Source organism: Erinaceus europaeus, chromosome 23, assembly GCF_950295315.1.
Source record: "Erinaceus europaeus chromosome 23, mEriEur2.1, whole genome shotgun sequence".
NCBI classification, from domain to species: domain Eukaryota; kingdom Metazoa; phylum Chordata; class Mammalia; order Eulipotyphla; family Erinaceidae; genus Erinaceus; species Erinaceus europaeus.
In genome coordinates, this window is record NC_080184.1 from 539,628 (window position 1) to 559,453 (window position 19,826).

Below are 19,826 nucleotides of genomic sequence, written 5' to 3' on the forward strand. Positions count from 1 at the left end.
GCGGGGGCGCGCGTGCACCTGGCCCGGCAGCTGCCAGGCCCGGAGGGGGCTGGGGGACCTGCGTCAGGGCCCTGGGCACGGGGCCCTCCGATCTTACCCAAGCCGAGGCTGCCGGGGGTGCGGGGAGGGGCTGCGAGGGGCTGGATCCCGGGCTGCATGGAGAAGTCCGCAGCCGCCCTTAAGGCGCCCCTTTGTGCCAGCCCAACCCCCCCCAGAACGGGAGGGAAATTGAGGCCAGGGCGCAGCCCTGCTGCAGTTCTGACTCTCTGGCTTCTAAAGGTGGCAGCCCCTTGGGGTCCCCCAAACTCTTTTTTTTTTTTTTTTGCTTTCAGGGTTATTGCTGGGGCTCAGTGCCTGCACCATGAATCCACTGCTCCTGGAGGCCATCTTTCTTTTTCCCCTTTTGTTGCCCTTGTTGTTGCAGCCTTGTTGTGGTTATTATTGTTGTTGTCGCTGGTTGTTAGGACAGAGAGAAACGGAGAGAGGAGGGGAAGACAGAGAGGGAGAGAGAAAGACACCTGCAGACCTGCTTCACCGCCTGGGAAGCGACTCCCCTGCAGGTGGGGAGCCGGGGCTCGAACCTGGATCTTTACGCCGGTCCTTGCGCTTTGCGCCACATGCGCTTAACCCGCTGCGCTACCGCCCGACCCCCCAAACTGTCCCCCCAAGCAGAGACAGGGGTGCGGCGCGACGCACACTCACGGTCCCCGCGTGACCTCGGCGCGGAGCCCCGCCCCCGCGTCCTGCAGTGCCCGCGCCCGGAGGGAGCGGTTCCCCAGACCTCTCGCACGCGCGGGTCCCCGTGCCCTGCCCAGGGGCGCCCCCACGCCAGCTCGAGCGCGCAACCCAACCCCCCGCCCCCGTTCTCCCCGGGGGCGCGGCCGGCCGGGTGGATCCCACTTCCGCGCCCCCGCTCGCCCGGCAGGGAGGGGGGTAATTACTCGGCCCGGGCCCCCCCCACGCGCGCCTTTCATCCTCGGCCCCGCCCTCGGGGACCCAGACGCTCATTACCGCCGCCCGCCGGGTCATTAGCTGGGTCGGCGCGGCGGAGGCGGCAGGCCCGCCCCGGTCTCCATGGCGACGCCCGGCGTGGGGGGGGGGCGGTGTAGGAGGCGCGGCCCACGGGGGGAGTTCGGTCTTGCGAATGGGCCCACCTGGGGGTCTCTCCCATCGGTCGAGCGCGTGTCCCCCCTTTCCCGTGGGGGCTGCGCCGCCGGGGCCCTTCGTGTCCGCCGGACGACGCCCGGAGGGGTTGCGGGCAGTGCGCGCCCCCAAGGGAAGCCGCGGCCCGCGGGCAGGTCGCTCGGGTGGGGGGCGCGGGGGCAGCTACGGGAAGGAGCAGGTGCGGCGCGCCCCCCACAGGAGCCCTGGAGCGTGCGGGGTCGCCCGGGGCAGGGCGGAGGGGCTCCCCAGACCCGCGGGGGCGGGCGGCGGGAAAGGCTGCTGCGTCCGCGGCGCCCCGGCCGCCGGCCCCTCCCCACCCAGGGGGCTGCGCCCGCGGATGGCCTCGCTCCGCCTGCCTGCGTGCACGCTGACGCAGAGCTGCGACGCCAGGGCCTAGGCGACGAGCCAGGCGCTGGGGGACCAACCCACCCGCGGGGCCGGGGTGCGAGGGCGCTGGAACTTCTCCCCCTCGGTGCACCCCAGGCCCCGCAGATTCTGCAGAGGGTCTGCCCTCTGAGGACAGTGATCTCAGGGCCTTGGCTTGGGCCCTGGTCCCAGTAAGTAGGGTCCCCCCACTGGCGGGATTGAGGGTCGGGGGATCACCTGAGCATGGCCTCGGGGTACCCCCGCATTCTGGGGGGAGGGAAGGCGCCTCAAGCTGAGGAGAGATTCCCCACAGGGTTGATTCTAATAGAAAAGAGTTTAGGGGCGGGGGTTGAAAGCAGAAGGGTTCATTTGGCAAAGAGACTCTTGGGCCTGAGGTTCCCAAGTCCCAGGTTCAATTCCCTGCACCACCATAAACCAGAGCTGGGCAGTGCTCTGGTAAAAAATAAATAAGTGAAAAATAGGGGGGTTGCGTGGTAGCGCAGCGTGTTAAGCGCACAGGGCTCGAAGCGCCAGGACCGGCATAAGGATCCCGCTTCGAGCCCCCAGGTCCTCACCTGCAGCCGGGTCGCTTCACAAGCATCACTTCTCTCCCCTTCTCTGTATTGCCCTCCTCTCTCGATTTCTCTCTGTCCTATCCAACAACAACAACGGCAATGCCAATAATAATGACAAGGGCCACACAAATGGGGGTAAAAAGTCCTCCCGGAGCAGTAGATTCATAGTGCATGTACTGAGCCCCAGTGATAACCCTGGAGGCAAAAAAAAAAGTAAAAAATATATTTAAAACAGAGTTTAGGACATTATTATTAAATTTTTAAAAAATATCTATTTATTCCCTTTTGTTGCCTTTGTTGTTTTATTGTTGTTGTTATTGATGTCATCATTGTTAGATAGGACAGAGAGAAATGGGAAGAGGAGGGGAAGACAGAGAGGGGAGAGAAAGACAGACACCTGCAGACCTGCTTCACCGCCTGTGAACGACTCCCCTGCAGGTGGGGAGCCAGGGCTCGAACCGGGATCCTTACTCCGGTCCTTGCGCTTTGTGTTCCGTGCACTTAACCCGCTGCGCTTCGCTACCTACCGCCCAACTCCCTTATTTTATTTTTATTTCTGCAGAGAGAGAAAGACACAGAAACGCCAGAGCACTGCACAGCTCTGGCTTATTGCGGTGCGGGGGATAGAACCCGAGACTTCAGAGCCTCTGGCATGAGAGTCTCTTTGCATAACCATTATGCTCTCTACCCCCCCCTATTATTAATTTTTTATCAGTATTTATTTTTTGTTTGTTTTTACCAGAGCCTTGCTCAGCTCTGGCTTATAGTTGTGTGGGGGCTGAACATGGATCCTCAGAGCCTCAGGCATGAGAGTCTCTTTGCATAAGCATTATGCTGTCTACTCTCCGCTCTTATTTTTCTTTACTTATTGGATATGGACAGCCAGAAACTGAGAGGAAGGGGGTGATGGGGAGAGACACCTGCAGCCCTGCGTCACCACCTGTGAGGCTTGCTTGGTGCAGGCGGGTGCCCCCCCACCCCCCCGTATTGTTATTAGCTGTATACCGAGCCCCTGCTCAGCTCTGGCTTCGGGCAGCACTGACGTTGGGCTTGAGCCTGGCACCTTTGTTGCCACAGGCCTACAGGCCTTTCTGCATAACTGCTCAGCTACCTCGTGGGACTCACAAGACATTTTTTTTTTTATTCTTATTGATTCGTAAGAGAGAGTAAAGGAGGGAACGAGAGGGCACCGGAGCGTCACTGTGTCGTACGTGTTGCGGGGGATCAAACACGCGACCTCATGCGTCAGAGTCCATCTGGGGGCTGGGGGGCGGGAGGCGCGGTGGCAGGGAGGCGGCGGGCACCCCTGGTGGCGGCGCAGGGAACAGCGCCGCAGCGGAGCCCAGGCGTGCGGAGAGGGCTCTCCCGCCCGCTTCGAGGGTGCTGGCGCAGACAGACTGGCGCCACCGTCGCCGTCGGGGTGTTAGCAGGTGCGGGTTGGGCTGGGCGACGCCATCCAGGCTGAGGTAGGGGAGCGAGGGGAACTGGTATGCGGAGGGTATTGGGGTGCGCCTAGTAGCACGACGTGTAGTGCTGGGGTTCGAGCGCACATCAGTGGGGTATATTCTGCGGCGCGGGGGCAGCGGGCAGGTACCGGCAAGGGCATCAGGGCAGATACCGGCCGGGGTCCGACGAACTCGGGAAGTCTGCAGAGCTCGAGAGCGGGCGGGTTGGAGACCTGAGTGAGGCGTTTATGTGGACGAGCACAGGCCCGTGCTGGGGAGACAGCGGTGGGGCACCCTTGGCCACAGTTTCAGGGGACCCCTTTGTTTGTGGCTGCAGGATCAGCCCCGCCCTTCGAAGGCCCCGCCCCTCCAAGAAGTGATGTCGCGCCCACCTCACCAATAGGCGTGGGCGCGGCCTTCTGGAACCCCGCCCGCCCACTATTCTCATGAATATGCGGGCTCAGCGGCGCGGGATTGGCCGGTGCGGCACGGTGGGCGTGGCCGCCGGGGGCTTACTTAAGGCGGAGTGCGGGCCCGACCCGCACTCGGGTGACGGGAGGCTTTGGCCGCGCTTCAACGCGTCCCTGCCTCCGGCGACCTGCCTCCGACTCAGCGGTGAGCCCTGGCGGCGGGTCGCTGGGCGGGACGGGCCCCGGGGAGGTGCGTCCCCGGCAGCGAGGGGTGGCCCGCTGCCCTTCCGAGTGAGGCCAAGGGGGCGCCCCGGACCCCAGCCCAACCCGCGCGGGGGTCGCCGCTGCGAAATGGCGGCGGGAGCTCCCTGTGAAATGGCGCGAGCGCCCTGTGCCCAGATGCCGTGGTGCAGGGTGCGAGAGGTCGCATGCGCCGTCGGGGCTGCGGACGGGGCGCGGTGGCTCCGAGGGGCGCCGCCCTCTCGGCCTGGGGTGGCCTCAGTGCCCCCGCGCAAGTCTCCGTGTCCCCATGAGCACCCTCTGACCCCCCATGCAGCCCGTGAAGGTGTCAGTGACCCCCTGCGCCCCTGAAGCGGCTGGTGGGCCCCTGAGCCCGTGCCCACCCGCCCAAACCTGGGCCAGATGTGCCAGCACCCCCAGACCTCTGAGCACCCTGTACCCCCACAGACCTCTCATTTCGGACCCTGACCTCTGTGCTGCCCCCCCCCCCCAGGTCCTGCACCTCCCTGACAGTGCCAGACCCCAGATCAGGGTCCTCATGTTCCTGTCTGCCATGAGCACCCCAAGTCCCGAACCAGATGGTCCTGGGCCCCCTGCACCTGCCCTTCAGGCCCCCATGTCTGAGACCCCTCCAGGCGCACCCCGCCTTGCTCGCCCCCAGCACCCCACTTCTCTGGAGGCCAGCTGTAGAGACCCCCCCACTCACACCAAGCACTGTTACTGGAGATGACCCCCATTTTTACGTGCAGGGCTAGCACCCCGCTTCAGAGGGGACCCCCCCAGCCTGGGGTCAGCCTGGACGGTACCCTGAAACATGGTCCCCCAGAAACGGCTGAGGGTCCCGACCACGGGAGGCCCCATGAGTGGAGGTGAGGCTGGGGCTGGGGTAGCGTGGACTTGGGGTGATTCCAGGGGAAGATGGGGAGTTCTGGGCCTCAGGTCCCGGGGTCCCTGTGTGCCCGCAGGCCGCCATGTCATCGGACTCCCGGGGGGCCTGAGCTTTGACACGAACGAGCAGTCCCTGGAGCAGGTCTTCTCAAGTACGGCCAGATCAGCGAAGGTGGGGGCCTGGCCGGGAGACCCCGTGCCCACGTGGTGGTGATCCTCCTGTCACCCTGTGCCCGTCTCCACAGTGGTGAGGGCTCTGGGGGTGGCCCGCGCAGTGGCTAGTGATCCCTCATGTCCCTGTCCCTGCAGTGGTGGTGATCCCTGTGTCCCCCTGTCCTTGTGTCCCCCTGTCCCCGCAGTGGTGGTGTTGAAGGACCGGGAGACACAGTGATCGAGGGGCTTTGGCTTCGTCACCTTGAGAACATTGACGACGCCATGATGGCCATGAATGGGAAGGTCGGGGGCTCCGCAGATGGCCGCAGGCTGAGCCGTCCACCCCGCAGTCCGTGGACGGCTGGCAGATCCGCGTGGACCAGGCAGGCAAGGCGTCTGACGGCCGCCCTAGGGGCTACTGAGGCTTCTTCCGAGGGGTTGGCAGCCGGGGCTGGACCTTCTCCAGAGGTGAGTGTGGGGGTGCGGGACAGGGGCGACGCTGCCAGGCGGCCCACTCACCCGCTCACCCACAGGAGGCGGTGTCCGCAGCTACGGGAGAGGGCGCTTCGAGTCCCGCATCGGGGGATACGGCGGCTCGCGGGATTATGACTGCAGGTCAGCGGGGGCTGGGGGAGCCCGTGACCCCGGGCCATTGAGCCCAGCCCAGGCTTCCGCTCTGTTCCCGTTCCCGTTCCCGCAGCAGCTGGAGTCAGGGCAGCTATGGAGACCGCGGCGCCGGGGGCTCCTACCGCGACAGCTACAGTGAGTGGGCGCCTCGCAGGTGGGTGCCCGGGGCCGTGACCCACCTCACACTGTCCCGCTTCTGTCCACAGTGAGTAGCCCTGCTGCGCCGCCTGGAGTCACTGTGTTCCCCACCTCTAGCCCGTCCGCCCACCTGCCCTGTTTTTTGGGTGTACAGATGTTTTTTTGAAAGTTCCCAACCCCCCCCCCTTTCTTAGCTACTTGACTTACCCTGGTGCCTGGTGCCCCCCGCCCACGCCAGCCTGGCCCTGCCCAGGCTTCTCTCCAGGGTCACTGAGCGGGTCCCCTCTCTCGGGGTCTTTGGACTCCGGACCTGCCGTCCTGGGGCTTGTGGCTCCCGTTTATTTATAGCACCTTTTTTTTTTTACTGAGTCCGTGTCGTGTCAGAAGTGAAGGAACCCTCGTCACTGTAGTACGGGGCAGATTAAAAACTGAAGTCAGTCGCTCTGACCGCTCCCACTCATTGCCCCTCGCAGGTGGTGGGGAGGCCGGGCGGGGGCCCGAGCTCCTTCAGGGCGGGCGGGCGGGGGTCTGCGGGCTCCTGCAGCTCCTGAGCTGGGTTCTCCCGCCGGTGGAAGGATCCGTGGTCAGCAGCCGCCGGGGAGCTCAGAGTCCTGCCATCCTGCCGCCAAGGTAACTGCCCGCCTGCGTCCAGCCCGAGACCCGTGCGTGCTCCCTGTTAGTTCACTGTTGGTTTTGGCGTTTTTCTCTTTTTTTGCTTTTCCCACTGAGCTGGAAGTGGAACCACCAGGCCCTGTCGGGCAGGTTCCCAGGCTCTCACTCTCTCTCCCCCATCTTTTTCTCCTTCTGTCTCGCCCTGGCCTTCGGGGCTGCGCCCACAGAGCCCAGCACCGGGTGAGCTCCCGACCGTCGGTCGCCCGTTCCGGCCCAGGGCCTGGCCCTGCCGACAGACTCAGCCCGGGAATAGCTCCTGACCCCGGAGCTGAGGATGGTGTGGGGCTGAGGACGGCGGTCACGCCTGTTTGCCTCGGCAGGTTGACAGCTGGGAGGACCGCATAAGGGGTGAGGACCTGGAGTCCACTGGAGGGACGGGACCCACGGAGGCGCCACCTTGGAGGCGGGACTGCGCGGGACAGACGCGTGAGTGCCCGCGGGGGTGGTGCCCAGGCCCAGCAGGCGCCGACCCCGCACACACCCCCGCTCCCGTTCACCCCGCGGAACCCTCTCCTGCAGGTGCCGCATCCGCAGGCAGGGGCTCCCCAGGCGCCAACAGTGTGGGCGGCCACGGCGGCTGTGCGGGGCCTCCATGCTGGAGCGTGCAAGTTGCACTGGAATAAAAGGCTGTGTGCACCCGGAAATGTCAGTGTGGTTTGGGGTGCAGCCCACTCGGGGCCTCTGGGGGGACTGGGGAGAAGCGCCGGCTGGGCTGGAGGGAGAGCAGACGTCCATCCGCCTTCCATCGTCCCCCACCCGACACACACTGCCCTGTTCCCCGTCCCTTACCCCGCGCGCGCGCGCGCGCGCGCGGCCTTGTCCACTCAGCCCGCCCGCCACTGCCCCCTGTCCCCTCCAGCGCTGCCCACCCGCCTGCCCTGCCCTGGGGCCTGGGGTTGAAGGAAGCCGCCCCTAGGAGGGCGCTGTGGGCCTGGAGCTAGCTGAGCCCTGGCCTTTGCGGCCGGCGCAGCGCTGCAGGTGGGGTTTCGCCCCGCCCCCGCGGCCTACTGGCTGGCCCAGGGGCAGCTGCGCCCCGCCCCCGTCCTTAGCAGCGGCCCCGCCCCGCTGCCCATTGGCCAGGCCGCTTGAGTGGCAGTGCCGCCGCCCCGCCCCCGTTGTTGGCGGAGGCCTCATCCCGCAGCTCATTGGCTTGGTCTTCGTTAGTGACGGCCCGCCCCGCCCTGCAGTTCATTGGTCACGCCTCCGTGAGTGGCGGCCCGTCCTCGCAGCTCATTGGTCAGGCCTCCGTGAGTGGCGGCCCACCCTCGCAGCTCATTGGCTAGGCTGCCTGAGTGGCAGCGCCGCCCCGCCCCACCGCGAGGAGCTTCCGCCGACATGGGACCGCGGGCGCTGCTGCTGCTGTCGGCGCTGCTGGGCTCGCTGCTGTCCGGAGCCGAGCGCCCCGCGCCCCCCGCCCTCAACGAGAGTCGGCCGGCTGCGCCCCCGCATAACGGCACGCGGATCTGGAACCTGGGCGGGCCGGTGCCGCAGCTGCTGCGCTCGGTGCTCGTGGTGGCCGGCCTGGGGGTGCTAGCCGCGCTTTACTTCCTCATCCGGGCCTACAGGTACGCAGCCAATCGGCGCGCGCGCTGAGGTCACGTGCCCGGGCAGGGGTGGTGCGGAGGCGGTGGGCGGGGCCAGGGATGGGACCGCCGGCTCGTGTGGGCGGGGCCGACCGCTAGGGGCGGGGCTTGTGGGAGAATCCGCCGGGAGGGGCGCGGGCGGGCGTTCAGACGGCTGCTCCCCGCGTTTGGGGCGCCCCTGGGGGCCGCGCCCGACCCTCGACGCCCCTCTGTCCTCTCAGGGAGCCCCACAGCCCACAGTCGAGGGGGCAAAGTGCCACTAGTGGTGGGGGCCTTGCAGCTGGGGGCGCGGGCCTTAGGGCGCCAGACCTCTGCTCCCCAGGGTGAAGAAGCCGCAGCGCGGGCGGTACGGCCTGCTGGCCCACGCCGACGACCACGCGGACCTCGCCTCCCTGGACAGCGAGGAGGAGACGGTCTTCGAGACCCGGAGCCTGAGATGGTAGCCGGGCAGCGCGGCCCCGGGTGCGAGGAGGGCGGCCAGCAGCTGCCAGTCCCCGCGCCGGCCGGCGCGCTGCCTCCCGCCTCGGTGGCCCCGCTTCACGGGTCGGGAGGCCGCCCGGGCGGCCACGGGGTCGCTCTGGCCACTCTGCCGCCTCCAGATCCCGCGGGCGGGCAGCGAGCGGACGCTCCGGAGCCCACTGGGACCCTCGCACCCGCGGAGACCCCACGGGCAGGACTGAGGGGTGGGGGCCGGACCCCAGCCTCCGGGCCTCCTGGACTGGACCACGTGCCCCGCGCACAGGGCAGCCCGGCGGCCCCAATAAAAGGCTGCAGCCCCTCTGACCCGACCCGACTCGGTTCCACGCGGCCCAGGCTGGGCGGTGCTGGGGGCACAGGGAGCCTGCCTGGTGCCTTGGCCCCAGACTCGCCTCGGGAGTCGCCCAGGAGCTGTTCCCAGCTTGGGGGGCCTCCCCAGCCAGCCCCCTGGCACCCAGGCTGTGGCCCCAAGTGCATCGCCATGGGCGGGCGGGCGGCACGGTCACAGCCAGCCGGGGTGCCCCCTCCCCCAAGCACACGCTCAGTCTTCGCCTCTGATGCTGCCTCCAGGCAGTTCTCCCTGACTGCCTGCAGAACCCCAGTTCTTGGGGGGTTGGGGGCAGGCACCCTCACCCCCAGCTCCCACTCTGCCTCTGTGCCCGGGGTGGGGGCCCGGGTGGGGTAGCCCCCCCAGCCTCTGAGGCCTGGTCCCCGCAGCCTCTCCAGCTTCAAAAGACGCGCTAATTACTCTAATGAGGCCAGCAGAGACCCCGCAGCGGGTGGAAAGGCACCCCTCCCTCCCGGCCGCCCCCCCCCCAGGTTAAGGCGTGTCTGCCGGCGAGGGGCTCAGTGCCCATGACGGGGGGGCTGCCCCACGGCCCCAAGGGGACCTGGACTCGCCCAGCTGCACCCTCAACTGCTTCAGTCACATTTGCTGAGACTCTCAGAAGGTGGGGGTCAGACCTCAGGCCTCACAGTCCAGCTCCGGATTCGCCGGCTCCCCGTCTTGTGGGGCTGGAAGTGGGGGAGCCCCACTGGACCTTGGGAGGGGGCGGCTGATCCAGGAGATGGGGGCTCTTCTCTCACAGGGTTCTGGCTACCCACCGCTGCCCCGCAGCCCTTTCTCCCGCTGGGTGGGGAGTCACACGCTAAGGCCGGCGGGGACAGGGCCCCCTGGGTGACCGTCACCCCGAATCTGGGGCCAGCCAGCCGTAGTGACCTCTGACCCCAGAGTCCCCTGACCTATGACCCTGGACTCCAAGGGAGGTTGACTCCAGAATGACCCCTGACCCAGCCCAGAGAGAAAAGGATGGTGGAGGGGGGGCCACTGAGGGGCCGGGAAAATAAACGTGGGGGGTGGGGTGAGGGGTCAGGAATGGGTGGCTGTGTCCCTCCCTGTCCTGTCTGAGGGGGAGTTGTCCAGTTTTGGGGGGGGCAGCGCCTTTGCTCCCAAGTCCCCCAGGCTCTGACCTTGACAGAGACCAGAACGAGGGGGACAGGGTGAGGGTTGCACCCGCTGACCGCTGCCTTGCAGGCCCCACGTGGGGGCTCCGGACCAGCTGGTAGGGGCCGAGGCTGCCGACCTCTGACCTCTCCCGGGACCCTCCAGGAGGCACCATTGCCTCCACCCCAGACCCCAGAGTCTGCAGACCCACAGAGGTGCCCTGGCAGTGTGGCCCGCTGGGTGCCGCCGGGGATGAAAGTGGCCTCGTTCCTGGCGCAGGACCCCTGAGCCATCACCCGGCACCAGGGTGGGCTCAGTTGTGGTGACCCACTCCCGGGCGCTGCCTCCTGAGCCACCCTGACCCCACAGGCTGCAGACACCGACTGTTAGGACCCCTGGGGGACCGGGGAAGCTCAGGGCGGAGAACGGAAGAGGGGGTCTCCCGGCTGGTCCCCGACGGGCTTCCAGGTGGCCGTGTAGCCAGGATAGGTGAGGGGGGTGGGCAGGGCCCCCCAGCGGGTGTGACCCCAGGCGGCTGGGAGGGCTTGCGGGTGGAACCCCCCCCCCCCCCCCGTGCGGGCGGGCAAGGCGGGAGGGGGCGCCCGCGGCCTCGGTGGCTCCGCGCACGGCGGCTCGTGCGGGACAAAGGCCTGGGCGGCGGCCGGGGTCCAAGTGTGGGGCGCCCGCGCGGGGGGCTGGCCGCATCCCGGGGGCTCCCCGGCAGAGGCGGGGGGCGCAGCCGGGGACCCTGGGATCTCCAAGCGCAGCCGCCGCCCTCCGCCCCCCGCCCCCTCGCCCGGCGTGGAGAAAGCGGCGGCCGCGGGCCGGGGACGGAGGGGACGGGGGACCCGGGCTCGCGAGGCCGCCACCATGGCTCCCCCTCCGGGTCCTCTTCTTCCACTGCTGCTGCTGCTGCTCCGGCCGCTGCCCCCGCCTCCCGCCCGCGCCCAGGACCCCAGCCGCCAGGGGGACCGACACACCGTTTACTGGAACCGCAGCAACCCCCGGTGAGCCCCGAGACCCCCAGGGCCACCCGGCTTCGGCATCCCCGGCCACTCTCCCGTGGATGCTCCCGGGGGATCCCCGCCCTGGGCTGCCCCCTCTGAGAGGGGCTCCCGGAGTGGGAGGTGGCGGGCGGGCGGCGGGCGCCTGTTCCCCTGGAGAACTTGGGGAAGTTGCCTTCTCACTGGCCGCCAACCCGGGGGGCCCGTCCTCGTTCTGGGGTGACACCGAGGCACCCCGGGCATGGGCACCACTCTGAGGAGCCGGCCCCCAGGCTGCAGACGCAGGCGGGGAAACTGAGGCACGGAGGGATTCAAGGTCACGGCACGGGGGGTGGGGGGGACACCCCAGGGCCACATGTCAGCTGGCCGCCTCCTCCTCCTCCGAGCTGTCCGCCGGGCATAACTCGGGGTTCCGCGGAGCCTCCCGGGAGTGGGAACCAGCAAGTTGGCCAGAGAGTGACCGCTGCCAGATACTGCCATTGGCACCCGGGCCCCCCAAAACCAGAAGGGTCTGGGGGTCTCCAAGAGGTGGAACTTTGGGGCACTGTGGCTCTAAGTCAGCTGGTCATTGAGATGATCCCCACAGCTGGCCGCCGACTCGGCTGGCCCCCCACTGTTCCCATGTTCCCCCCTCCTCTGGTGACAAAATTCCCAAGGCAGCCTTGACGGGACAGGGCGGCCAGCGTCCCCTGTGGGCAGGTGGTGATGAGACCCTTGGGGGGGTCTTCAGGGCCACCGGGGGCCCCGAGAGCCCCCCACGGTGTCCGGGGGTCAGCAGGTCCCTGAGGGGGACAGCCATCACACCTTCCGTCCCACTACCCCTTTGTTCCACGGGGCTGTGGGGGGACAAGGGGCACAGGGTTCCCCGTACCTGCTGCCCAGGGACCCGGCCACCCTCCCCATTCCCAGCCACCTCCTCCAGGGTGGACCCGGGACTTGGGCCACCCGGACCTGTGCCCTTGGTCAGTGCCGCATCGCCTGAGGTCAGGATGGGGGCCTGCGGAGTCCCGGTGCAGCCTTGTGGGTATCAGGCTGGTGTCGGGGTGCTGAGCAGGGTCCAGGGCTGAGGGGGACACCCACAGGGCCAGCCTGCTGTCCACTGGCGTCCAGCTCCAGTGGCCTCGGGTCCGAGCCTGTGCAGAGAGGGTTCGTGTTCCCCATTTCTGGCTGGCTGCAGACGTGTAAATGTGGGGGCACCCCCACACCCCGGCCGGCACCCTGTGGAGATGGGGAGCCCCAAACCCCCACCTGGTGCCTCGTAATCTGACCAGGAGGAGGGCGCCAGGCCAGGCCCCCATCAGGGGAGGTATCAGGGGCCCCCACTTTGTGGCAGTGGGGTTCGACGGGGCTCAGGGACCTTTGCCGCGAGAGGCTTTTTGTTTTGTGGGGAAGCAGGTTCTGGGCCTGATTTGGGGGTTCAGAGGCCGAGGTTGGGTGGTCTGCGGGTTGGGGCTGGAGTCTTGGACTGGGGGTGACGGGGGGTTGCCGGACTCCTGGGTTGTCTGGGGAGCCCGGGTATGATCTGGGACCCCTCTCCCCAGCCAGTGGTAGTGGCTGCTGGCATTCGGGTCAGGCGGCGGGGGGTGGCAGCACCCTGGGGCGCCCTGTGGGGACATCCCCAGCACCGACTCCCCAGATGTGTGGCGAGCTGGGCTCAGCCCTGCGTATGCTACAGGGGCAGTTTGGGGGTCCTCTACTTCCTGGGGGGGGGCTGGGTCTCCTCCCTCTGGCCAGCACTCAGGCTGGGGGGCAGAGGGGAGCTGGTCCCCACTCCCCCACATTCAACACCCCAGATGTCCCCCAAACAGGTTCTGCTAGGCACCTTCCTGGCCACTTTGGTGTCAGAGCCCCCCTCCCCAGTTTTGGGGGTGCCAGTTATGGCGGGCCATGGCTGGGGGAGCAGCAGCTTTCTTTCTTTGACAAGCTTGGCTGGCATGGGGGTCCCCCCTGATGATTCTCTCTTCAGGAAAGGGGGCCCCTGGCCTGCTTTGCCCCCCCAGACCACTTGGGGGTTTCCTGTGGAGTGGGGTGTTATGACCCCCTCCCAGTCGGTGGGGCCCCCACCCTAGATCCAGGGAAGAGAACAGGGTGTGGGGTCCCCTTTAAGCTCTCCAGCTGGGGGATCATGCCCCCAGCACCCCAAAGCAGTCTTCCCCGCCCCGACGCATGTCTTGGTCTCCCCAGCATGGAGCTGTGTTGGGCCCAAGCCGGAGGCCCCAAGATGGAGCCTAGGCACCACGTGGGAGCACCTTGGACAGCTGGGGGGCAGCTCCCGGCTGTCAGAGCAGGGCCATTCTATGGTTCCCTGTCTGCCGTAGTGGGGGTCCACCACATTGCTGAGCCACCCTGCAGGCCAGGGAAGTGTCTGGGGGTACAGCTTATGTCCACACTCAGGGTGAAATCAGAGCTGAATCTACCATGTTGTGTGGGTGGACTGTGGGGAGAGAGAGGAGAGGTTCTCCTCTACCAGGCACCAGGGGCTTTGGTGTGACAGTGGCCAGTGACCCTCAGGCTGAGGTCTGGGAGCTCTCTGACCCCCAGCTTCATCCATAAGGCAATCCGGGAGCTGGGGCGCAGCATGGGGGAGGCCTGCCTGGAGGAGGAGGCCCAAGTACCAGGCCACTCAGGAAGGGCCGGAGGGGACAGCTGGTTTTCTGGGGGCATTTGCACCCTGTAGGGGGTGGGGGCTGCACTGACAGGGGTCTGGATTCAGGGGGATCGAGGCCTGGGGTGTCTGGAATCCCCACCCCTAGTCTCCCTGCTGTCCCGTCCTCTCTGTGTGTCCACGCCCCTCTGTCCTCCCTCCCCCTTGTCCCCAGGGCCCCTCCTTGTGTCCCCCTCTCACCCCTTCTCCACCGCCCTGACCCCCTGCTGGCCCCTGAGCACAACCCCATGTCCCTCCATCCCCTTCTTACCCTGTGACTCCTGTCCCCCATGACCCCCATCTCTGTCCCCCCGTGACCCTCATCCCCCGGCCCTCTGTCACACCCTCATCCCTCCGTGACACCCTCATCCCCCATCCCTCATCCCCTGTCTCCCTGCCCCCTAAGACCCTGTCCCCTGAGCCCCCATCACCCTGTCCTCATCCCCCGTCACCCATCCCACTGTCCCCAGTTCCCCTGTCCTCCTGTCCCCCATCCCCCATGACCCACACCATGTCCCCCGTCCCCCTCCTTCCGTCCCCTGCCCCCCGCCCTCTGTCCCGTGACCAGTGTCACCCTGTCCCCCCCGTCCGTCCCCGTTTTCCTGACCCCCGTGACCCGTGCCCTGTCCCCAGCCTGCAGGCGGGTGGCCGGGCGCTGGAGGTGGCCCTGGGCGACTACCTGGACGTGCTGTGCCCCCACTACGAGGCCCCGCTGCCCCCTGAGGGGCGCATGGAGCGGCCGGTGCTGCTGATGGTGGGGGGCGCGGGGCACGCGGCCTGCGACGGACGCGGGGGGCTTCGCCGCTGGGTCTGCGACCGGCCGGCTGCCCCAGGGGGCCCCCTGCGCTTCTCCGAAAAGTTCCAGCGCTACACTCCCTTCTCGCTGGGGTTCGAGTTCCGGCCTGGACATGCCTACTACTACATCTGTGAGTGGGGGGCCGGGGACGCTGGGTGGGGGGCCCAATACTATTACTCCATCTGTGAGTGGGGACCCCGAGCCCCTCCGTCTGTACAGGAGACCCCCGTCGCCGCTGCTCAGCCCGGGTCCCGGAACGCCGGGAAGGGGGTTCAGCTTGAGCCGAGAGCCCCCGGGACCCCCAGACTCTCTCTTCCAGCTACCAGCCCCCCCAGCTCCATGGACCGGTCCTGCCTGCGGCTGACGGTGTACGTGAGGCCCACCAGTAAGTGGGGGTCCAGGCCGCACCCCAAATCAGAGCCTGGAGGAGGGGGTCTGGCGGCCTGGCCTCAGGGCTCCCAGTTCCAGGTCCCACCCCCTGATGCTCCTCTGTCCCCCCAGACGAGACTCTGTACGAGGCTCCGGAGCCCATCTTCACCAGCAATAACTCCTGTGGCGGAGCATGGCCCCCCCACTTGGCCCTCAGCGCTGCACCCCTGCTCTGGACACTGCTGGGCTCCTAGGTCGCCCCCCACAGCCCCTGCGGCCCCCTCAGCCCCCGCAGCCGCCTCACACCAAATACAGATGCCAGGACCCCAGCACCCAGCGCGGCCCTCGAAGCGCCAGGAGAGACTCTGCTTCCTGTTCACTTTATCCCCCACCCCCCCACCCCACCCCCCACCCCCGCCGATGCTGATCTGGGGGTGGCCTGCTGAGGGGGGCGGGGTTTTGACACCCCGAAGTCCTCCCAGTGTGGTGTTCGAAACCACACTGTTACAGCAGCGTCCCCCTCCTGGAGGCCAAGGAGAGAGACCCCCTTTCTGTAGATAGAGCCCCCAGGTCTATATACTGTGCCGGCCTCCCCTCTGGATTCCTGGGGGGCCAGGAGGGTACAGAGTCTCTGTTTTCTGCCCTTTCCTGGAGGGCGTAATGGGGGGCGGTACTTTTATCTTGGTGGGGGGATCAGGGGAGGGAAGTGGATTTTTTAGAATAGGAACTGCACTTCTTGGCAGTAAGTCCTTCCATCTGTCTGTCTGTCTGTCCATCTGTCCATGTGTCTGTCTGTCGGAGCCCTCTCCTCTCCCCTTTGAGCTGATAATGTTTCTACGTAAATAAAAGAAAAATTAAAAATATATATACGGAGGGAGAGAGGGACAGGACAGAAGGGGGAGTGGCATCCACCCCTCTAAGGCCGAGAGCCCTGACCATGCGGATGCGGCTCTGGAGCAAGTGGGCGGCATCCAGACCGGCTCCCGGCTGTGTCCCATGGAGATTCTACATAGAACCCTCTGGGGGACCTGCCCTGGGCACACTCCAGGGGCTTTTGTAGGGGCGGGGGGCACGGCCAGGCCTGGCACAGGCCATGGGACTCCCCCAGCACAACTCACTTTGGATTCTGTATTTTTTTATAATAAAACCCGTGACGGTCTCACAATGTGAGTGTGTGTGTGTGTGTGTGTGTGTTTTAGGGGATGTCGGCACGAGCGCGGTGGGGGCCCTGGGCTTGGAGAAGGTTCTCTTTGAACAGATTCCGGTCGACCTGAGAGAGACAGACAGACAAACACATGGAGAAGCAGAGCAGAGCGTCTGCCCAGCACATGCAATGCCCAGATGTGAACTCAGGGCCACCCTCCGCCCAGGAGACACCATCCTCAGGAAAACCCAGGTCTCAGAGAACAGGGGAGGCCCCCGCCCCCCGAGATGCTGACCAGGGACTCTCCTGTGGCCTGTGCGCGTTTCCTCCCATGAGGCCCTGGGTCCAAGCTCTGGCACTGCATGGGAGCACCAGGAAGACACTGGGGGAGCTCCATGGCTAAGGGAGCAGGGCTACAGCTATGGCGTGGGGCCCTGGGCCTGGAAACCCACTTGGCAGCATCTTGTGTGCAGGAGGCCCTGGGTTCAAGCCCCCCCCACCCCGTACCACCACACAGGGTGAGCCTCAGTTTACCCCCCGTGAGAGACAACACCACCTTCCTGGTTTGTTGAGATACCCACGGATGAGATGGAGAGGGGTCCGGTCTGTCTGGGGACACTGGGGATGTGGGAAGCAGCCCCCCACCCTGTGCAAGTTGCCATGTGGGGGACCCAGCTCTGCGCCCCACCCCTTTAGCCAGGATGGCACCCAACTCCCGCAGACCCAGGAGCCCCCTTCCAGGCTGAGGGCTGGGGTCCCGGTGACCCCCTCCCTGAGCCAGTGAGATGCCCGAGGTCCCCCGGGGGCGCCCCAGACTCCTCTGAGCGGACGCAGGGGGTAGATTCAATTAAGAAGCCACTAATCTCCTCGGCCCTGGGTCCGAGCGCAGACAGCAGCTAAGTGTGTGAGCCCCTCGCTGGCTGTGGAGATTAGCGGCAGTGCGGGATTAACTGCAGGGGCCCCCAGGGTGGGTGGTAGGGGCCTGACCCCCATTTCAGAGCTGGGGAAACCCAGCACAGACCCAGAGACACCCCCCCACAAAATGGACCTGGGTTCAAGTCCTTATACCCCACCTACAGTGGAGCAGCTTCCTGAGCTGGGGAACAGGGCTGCCGGGGTCTCTCTGTCTCTCTGTGTCTCTGTGTCTCTGTGCCCACCTCCCCTCCTGATTTCTCTCTGACTCATCAAATTAAAATCAACAACAACAATAATAAAGACGGCCACCCTGGCACTGTCCCCACAGCAGCCCCAAGCAGGCGGCCTCCCCCACAGAGGCCGCAAGTCCTCCCGCACCCCTGAATTTTCTCCCCTCCAGCCCCTCCAGCAGCCACCTGGGGAAACTGAGGCACTAGCCCCTGTACAGTCCAGTTTAGGGGGTAGGCAGCAGGTGAGAGACTGGGGCCCCACAGCACTTGGGGGTGTCTGTGGGATGCCCGGCCAGGATTTGGTCTCCCCGCCTCCCACCCCGCTGTGCTGTGGGCAGTGTGGGGGCCTCATGGTCCTTGCTGCCCGGGGACCCCCTCCCGCCCGCTTTCCCAGGCCCAGCCGGCTCTGCAGGAAATTGGAACTGGCAGGGGGAACGACCCCTGACCCCCAGCCCCTAATCCCTGAGGGGGCCGGCAGCCTGGGTCCGAGGGGAGGGGGTGACCCGCCCCGGGTGCCCAGAGGGGGGCTTCCGGGTCAGGTCCCTGGAGCAGTCAGATCCAGGGCGCACGTGGCCGGGCCAGGCCTGTGACTCCAATGCCCCACCCCTAAGACTGCAGGCCCCGGGTTCAAGCCCAGGCACCACTAAGCAGAGTCACAGGGCACTGGGGGGAAAATAAAAGTAATGATGATGCTGATGATGATGAGGAGGAGGAGGAGGAGGCTGGGGAGTTGGGTGGTAGCACAATGGGTTAAGCGCACACAGTGTCCCTGCCTCAGCCCTGCCTCCCACTTCACTCTGGGGAGCTTCCCCTGTGGCTGTGTGGTCCACACTGCAGGCTGGGCTCCCGGGCTCCAACCACTGAACAACACTGTGCCTCGGGCCCTTAGCGGTACTACCAGACAGGAGCCTAAGATAATTGTGATTGATTCAGAAGCCGGGCCTCCAAGGACAGCCCAGTTTAATTGTTCTTGGGGTGGCTCCTGGGGGCATGAATGATGCTCCAGCTAGTCATCTTCCCTGGGCCAATGCCCCACGGTTTCATCCTCCCCAAGGATGCATTTAACAGGTGTCTCTCCTTCCTTCTATCTCTGTTTCTATCACAGAGAGAGAGAGAGAGAGAGAGACCCGAAAAAGGAAAAATAAAATGGACACAGGGAGTGGTGAAGTCACCGTGCAGGCGCCGAGCCCCAGAGATGACCCTGGTGGAAAAATAGTAAAGGTGAGAATCCTCCTAGACCAGCAGCAAAGAGACCTCCTGGGTGGGGGGCTCTGCTGTCACCTGGGGGCTCGGGATGGGGGCTTCAGTGTGGGCTGTCAGAAGCTCTGGGTATATTCAAAATGAATCCAGTTTGTCTATTTTTAATAGATGTAGGGAGGTTTGTAGGCACCACAACCCAGGAATGTACATGAGGAAATTTCACGGGTTTCCACCAGTTAAAACCCAGGGGCCAGGGGCCCAGTGGGGGTGCACCTGGCTGAGTGCATCTGGTACAATTCACAAGGACCCTGGGTTCGAGCCCCTGGTCCCCACCTATAGGGGGGAAGCTTTGTGAGTGGTGGAGCAGGGCTGCAGGCGACTCTGTCTCTCTCCCTCTCTGTCTCCCCTTTCCTCTCAATTTCTGGTGGTTATCCAGTCAATTAAAATAGAGCTAATTAAAGAAAAAGTCCAGAGTTCAGGTGTTGAGGTGTTGGGTTCTGTCACACCCCTGATTTCCCTGCAGTGGCTTTCTGTATGTTGTATGAGATTTCACCCTAGGAGTGAAAATTCTCTTTCTTCCTTCCTTCCTTCCTTCCTTCCTTCCTTCCTTCCTTCCTTTCTTTCTTTCTCCTCCAGGATTACCACTGGGGCTCAATGCCGGCACTACAAATCCACTGCTCCTGGAGGCCTTTTTCGTCTTTTCATTTTTGTTTCCTTATAGGACAGGACAGAGAGAAATTGAGAGAAGAGGGGGAGATAGAGGGAGAGAGACAGAAAGACCATTGCAGGTGGGGAAGATTCTCTATATGTTGTATTGTTTCAGTCTGGGTGGAAAGACTATATGCTGTTTCCATTAAAAATAAATAATTCTTGGTGGGAAGATCCTGGATACATTGTATCCAGTTTTTGGTGTTTGTTGCAAAGGTTTCTGGACACGTTGTATCCCGTTAATTTCTTGATGGGAAGATATTTTTCAATACATTGTGTCCAATTTATTTATTGGTGGGAAGATTCTGGATACATTGTCTCCATTCATGCTTGGTGGGGGGGCAAAAAGATTCTATTTACATTGTATCCAGTTTATTTCTTGGTGGGAAAATCCTCGACACATTGTCTCCAGTTGAAGACACTCCATGTCGTGTCCCCTTTCATTCTACACGCCCCATTCTCTCTCTGACAGTCTAGGTAGCCACTGGAAATCTCCATCCCAGGCACAGGGAGAAAAAGAAAAAAAAAATGCAACAGACAAAGGCCTCCCCTCGCCGGCAAAATCTGAGGTTCCCACACCACACGGAGGGATGGCTTCCCCATCCCTGAGTCCCAGGCTTTGTTCCCCCCCACA

At 65.1% G+C, this 19,826-nt stretch overlaps 3 protein-coding genes across 3 annotated transcripts in view; all 3 read left to right on the forward strand.

Annotated features, from left to right (window-relative positions):
- Positions 1–19,826, forward strand: part of ATP5F1D (ATP synthase F1 subunit delta) — a 49,371-nt gene that overhangs the window by 15,633 nt on the left and 13,912 nt on the right. The gene's annotated exons all lie outside the window — the stretch shown is intronic.
- On the forward strand, positions 768–7,322 carry CIRBP (cold inducible RNA binding protein). Its single transcript, XM_060181495.1, is given in 8 exon segments — positions 768–3,535; positions 5,166–5,260; positions 5,592–5,709; positions 5,775–5,856; positions 5,945–6,073; positions 6,582–6,636; positions 6,999–7,104; positions 7,198–7,322. Coding segments are annotated over 8 exon segments (879 nt in total). The 5' UTR covers positions 768–3,345; the 3' UTR covers positions 7,302–7,322.
- EFNA2 (ephrin A2) lies at positions 10,102–16,154 on the forward strand. The gene is made up of 4 exons (XM_060181483.1): positions 10,102–11,189; positions 14,464–14,756; positions 14,946–15,011; positions 15,128–16,154. Exons 1-4 carry the CDS (start codon positions 11,053–11,055, stop codon positions 15,247–15,249), a joined length of 618 nt encoding a protein of 205 aa, XP_060037466.1. The 5' UTR covers positions 10,102–11,052; the 3' UTR covers positions 15,250–16,154.

Bases quoted from the DNA above. Each gene is read 5' to 3' on its own strand.
- EFNA2 (XM_060181483.1), top strand. From the start codon at position 11,053: ATGGCTCCCCCTCCGGGTCCTCTTCTTCCACTGCTGCTGCTGCTGCTC. The intron at 11,190-14,463 runs GTGAGCCCCGAG...CCCTGTCCCCAG, and splicing joins TGGAACCGCAGCAACCCCCG to CCTGCAGGCGGGTGGCCGGG. The intron at 14,757-14,945 runs GTGAGTGGGGGG...TCTCTCTTCCAG, and splicing joins ACATGCCTACTACTACATCT to CTACCAGCCCCCCCAGCTCC.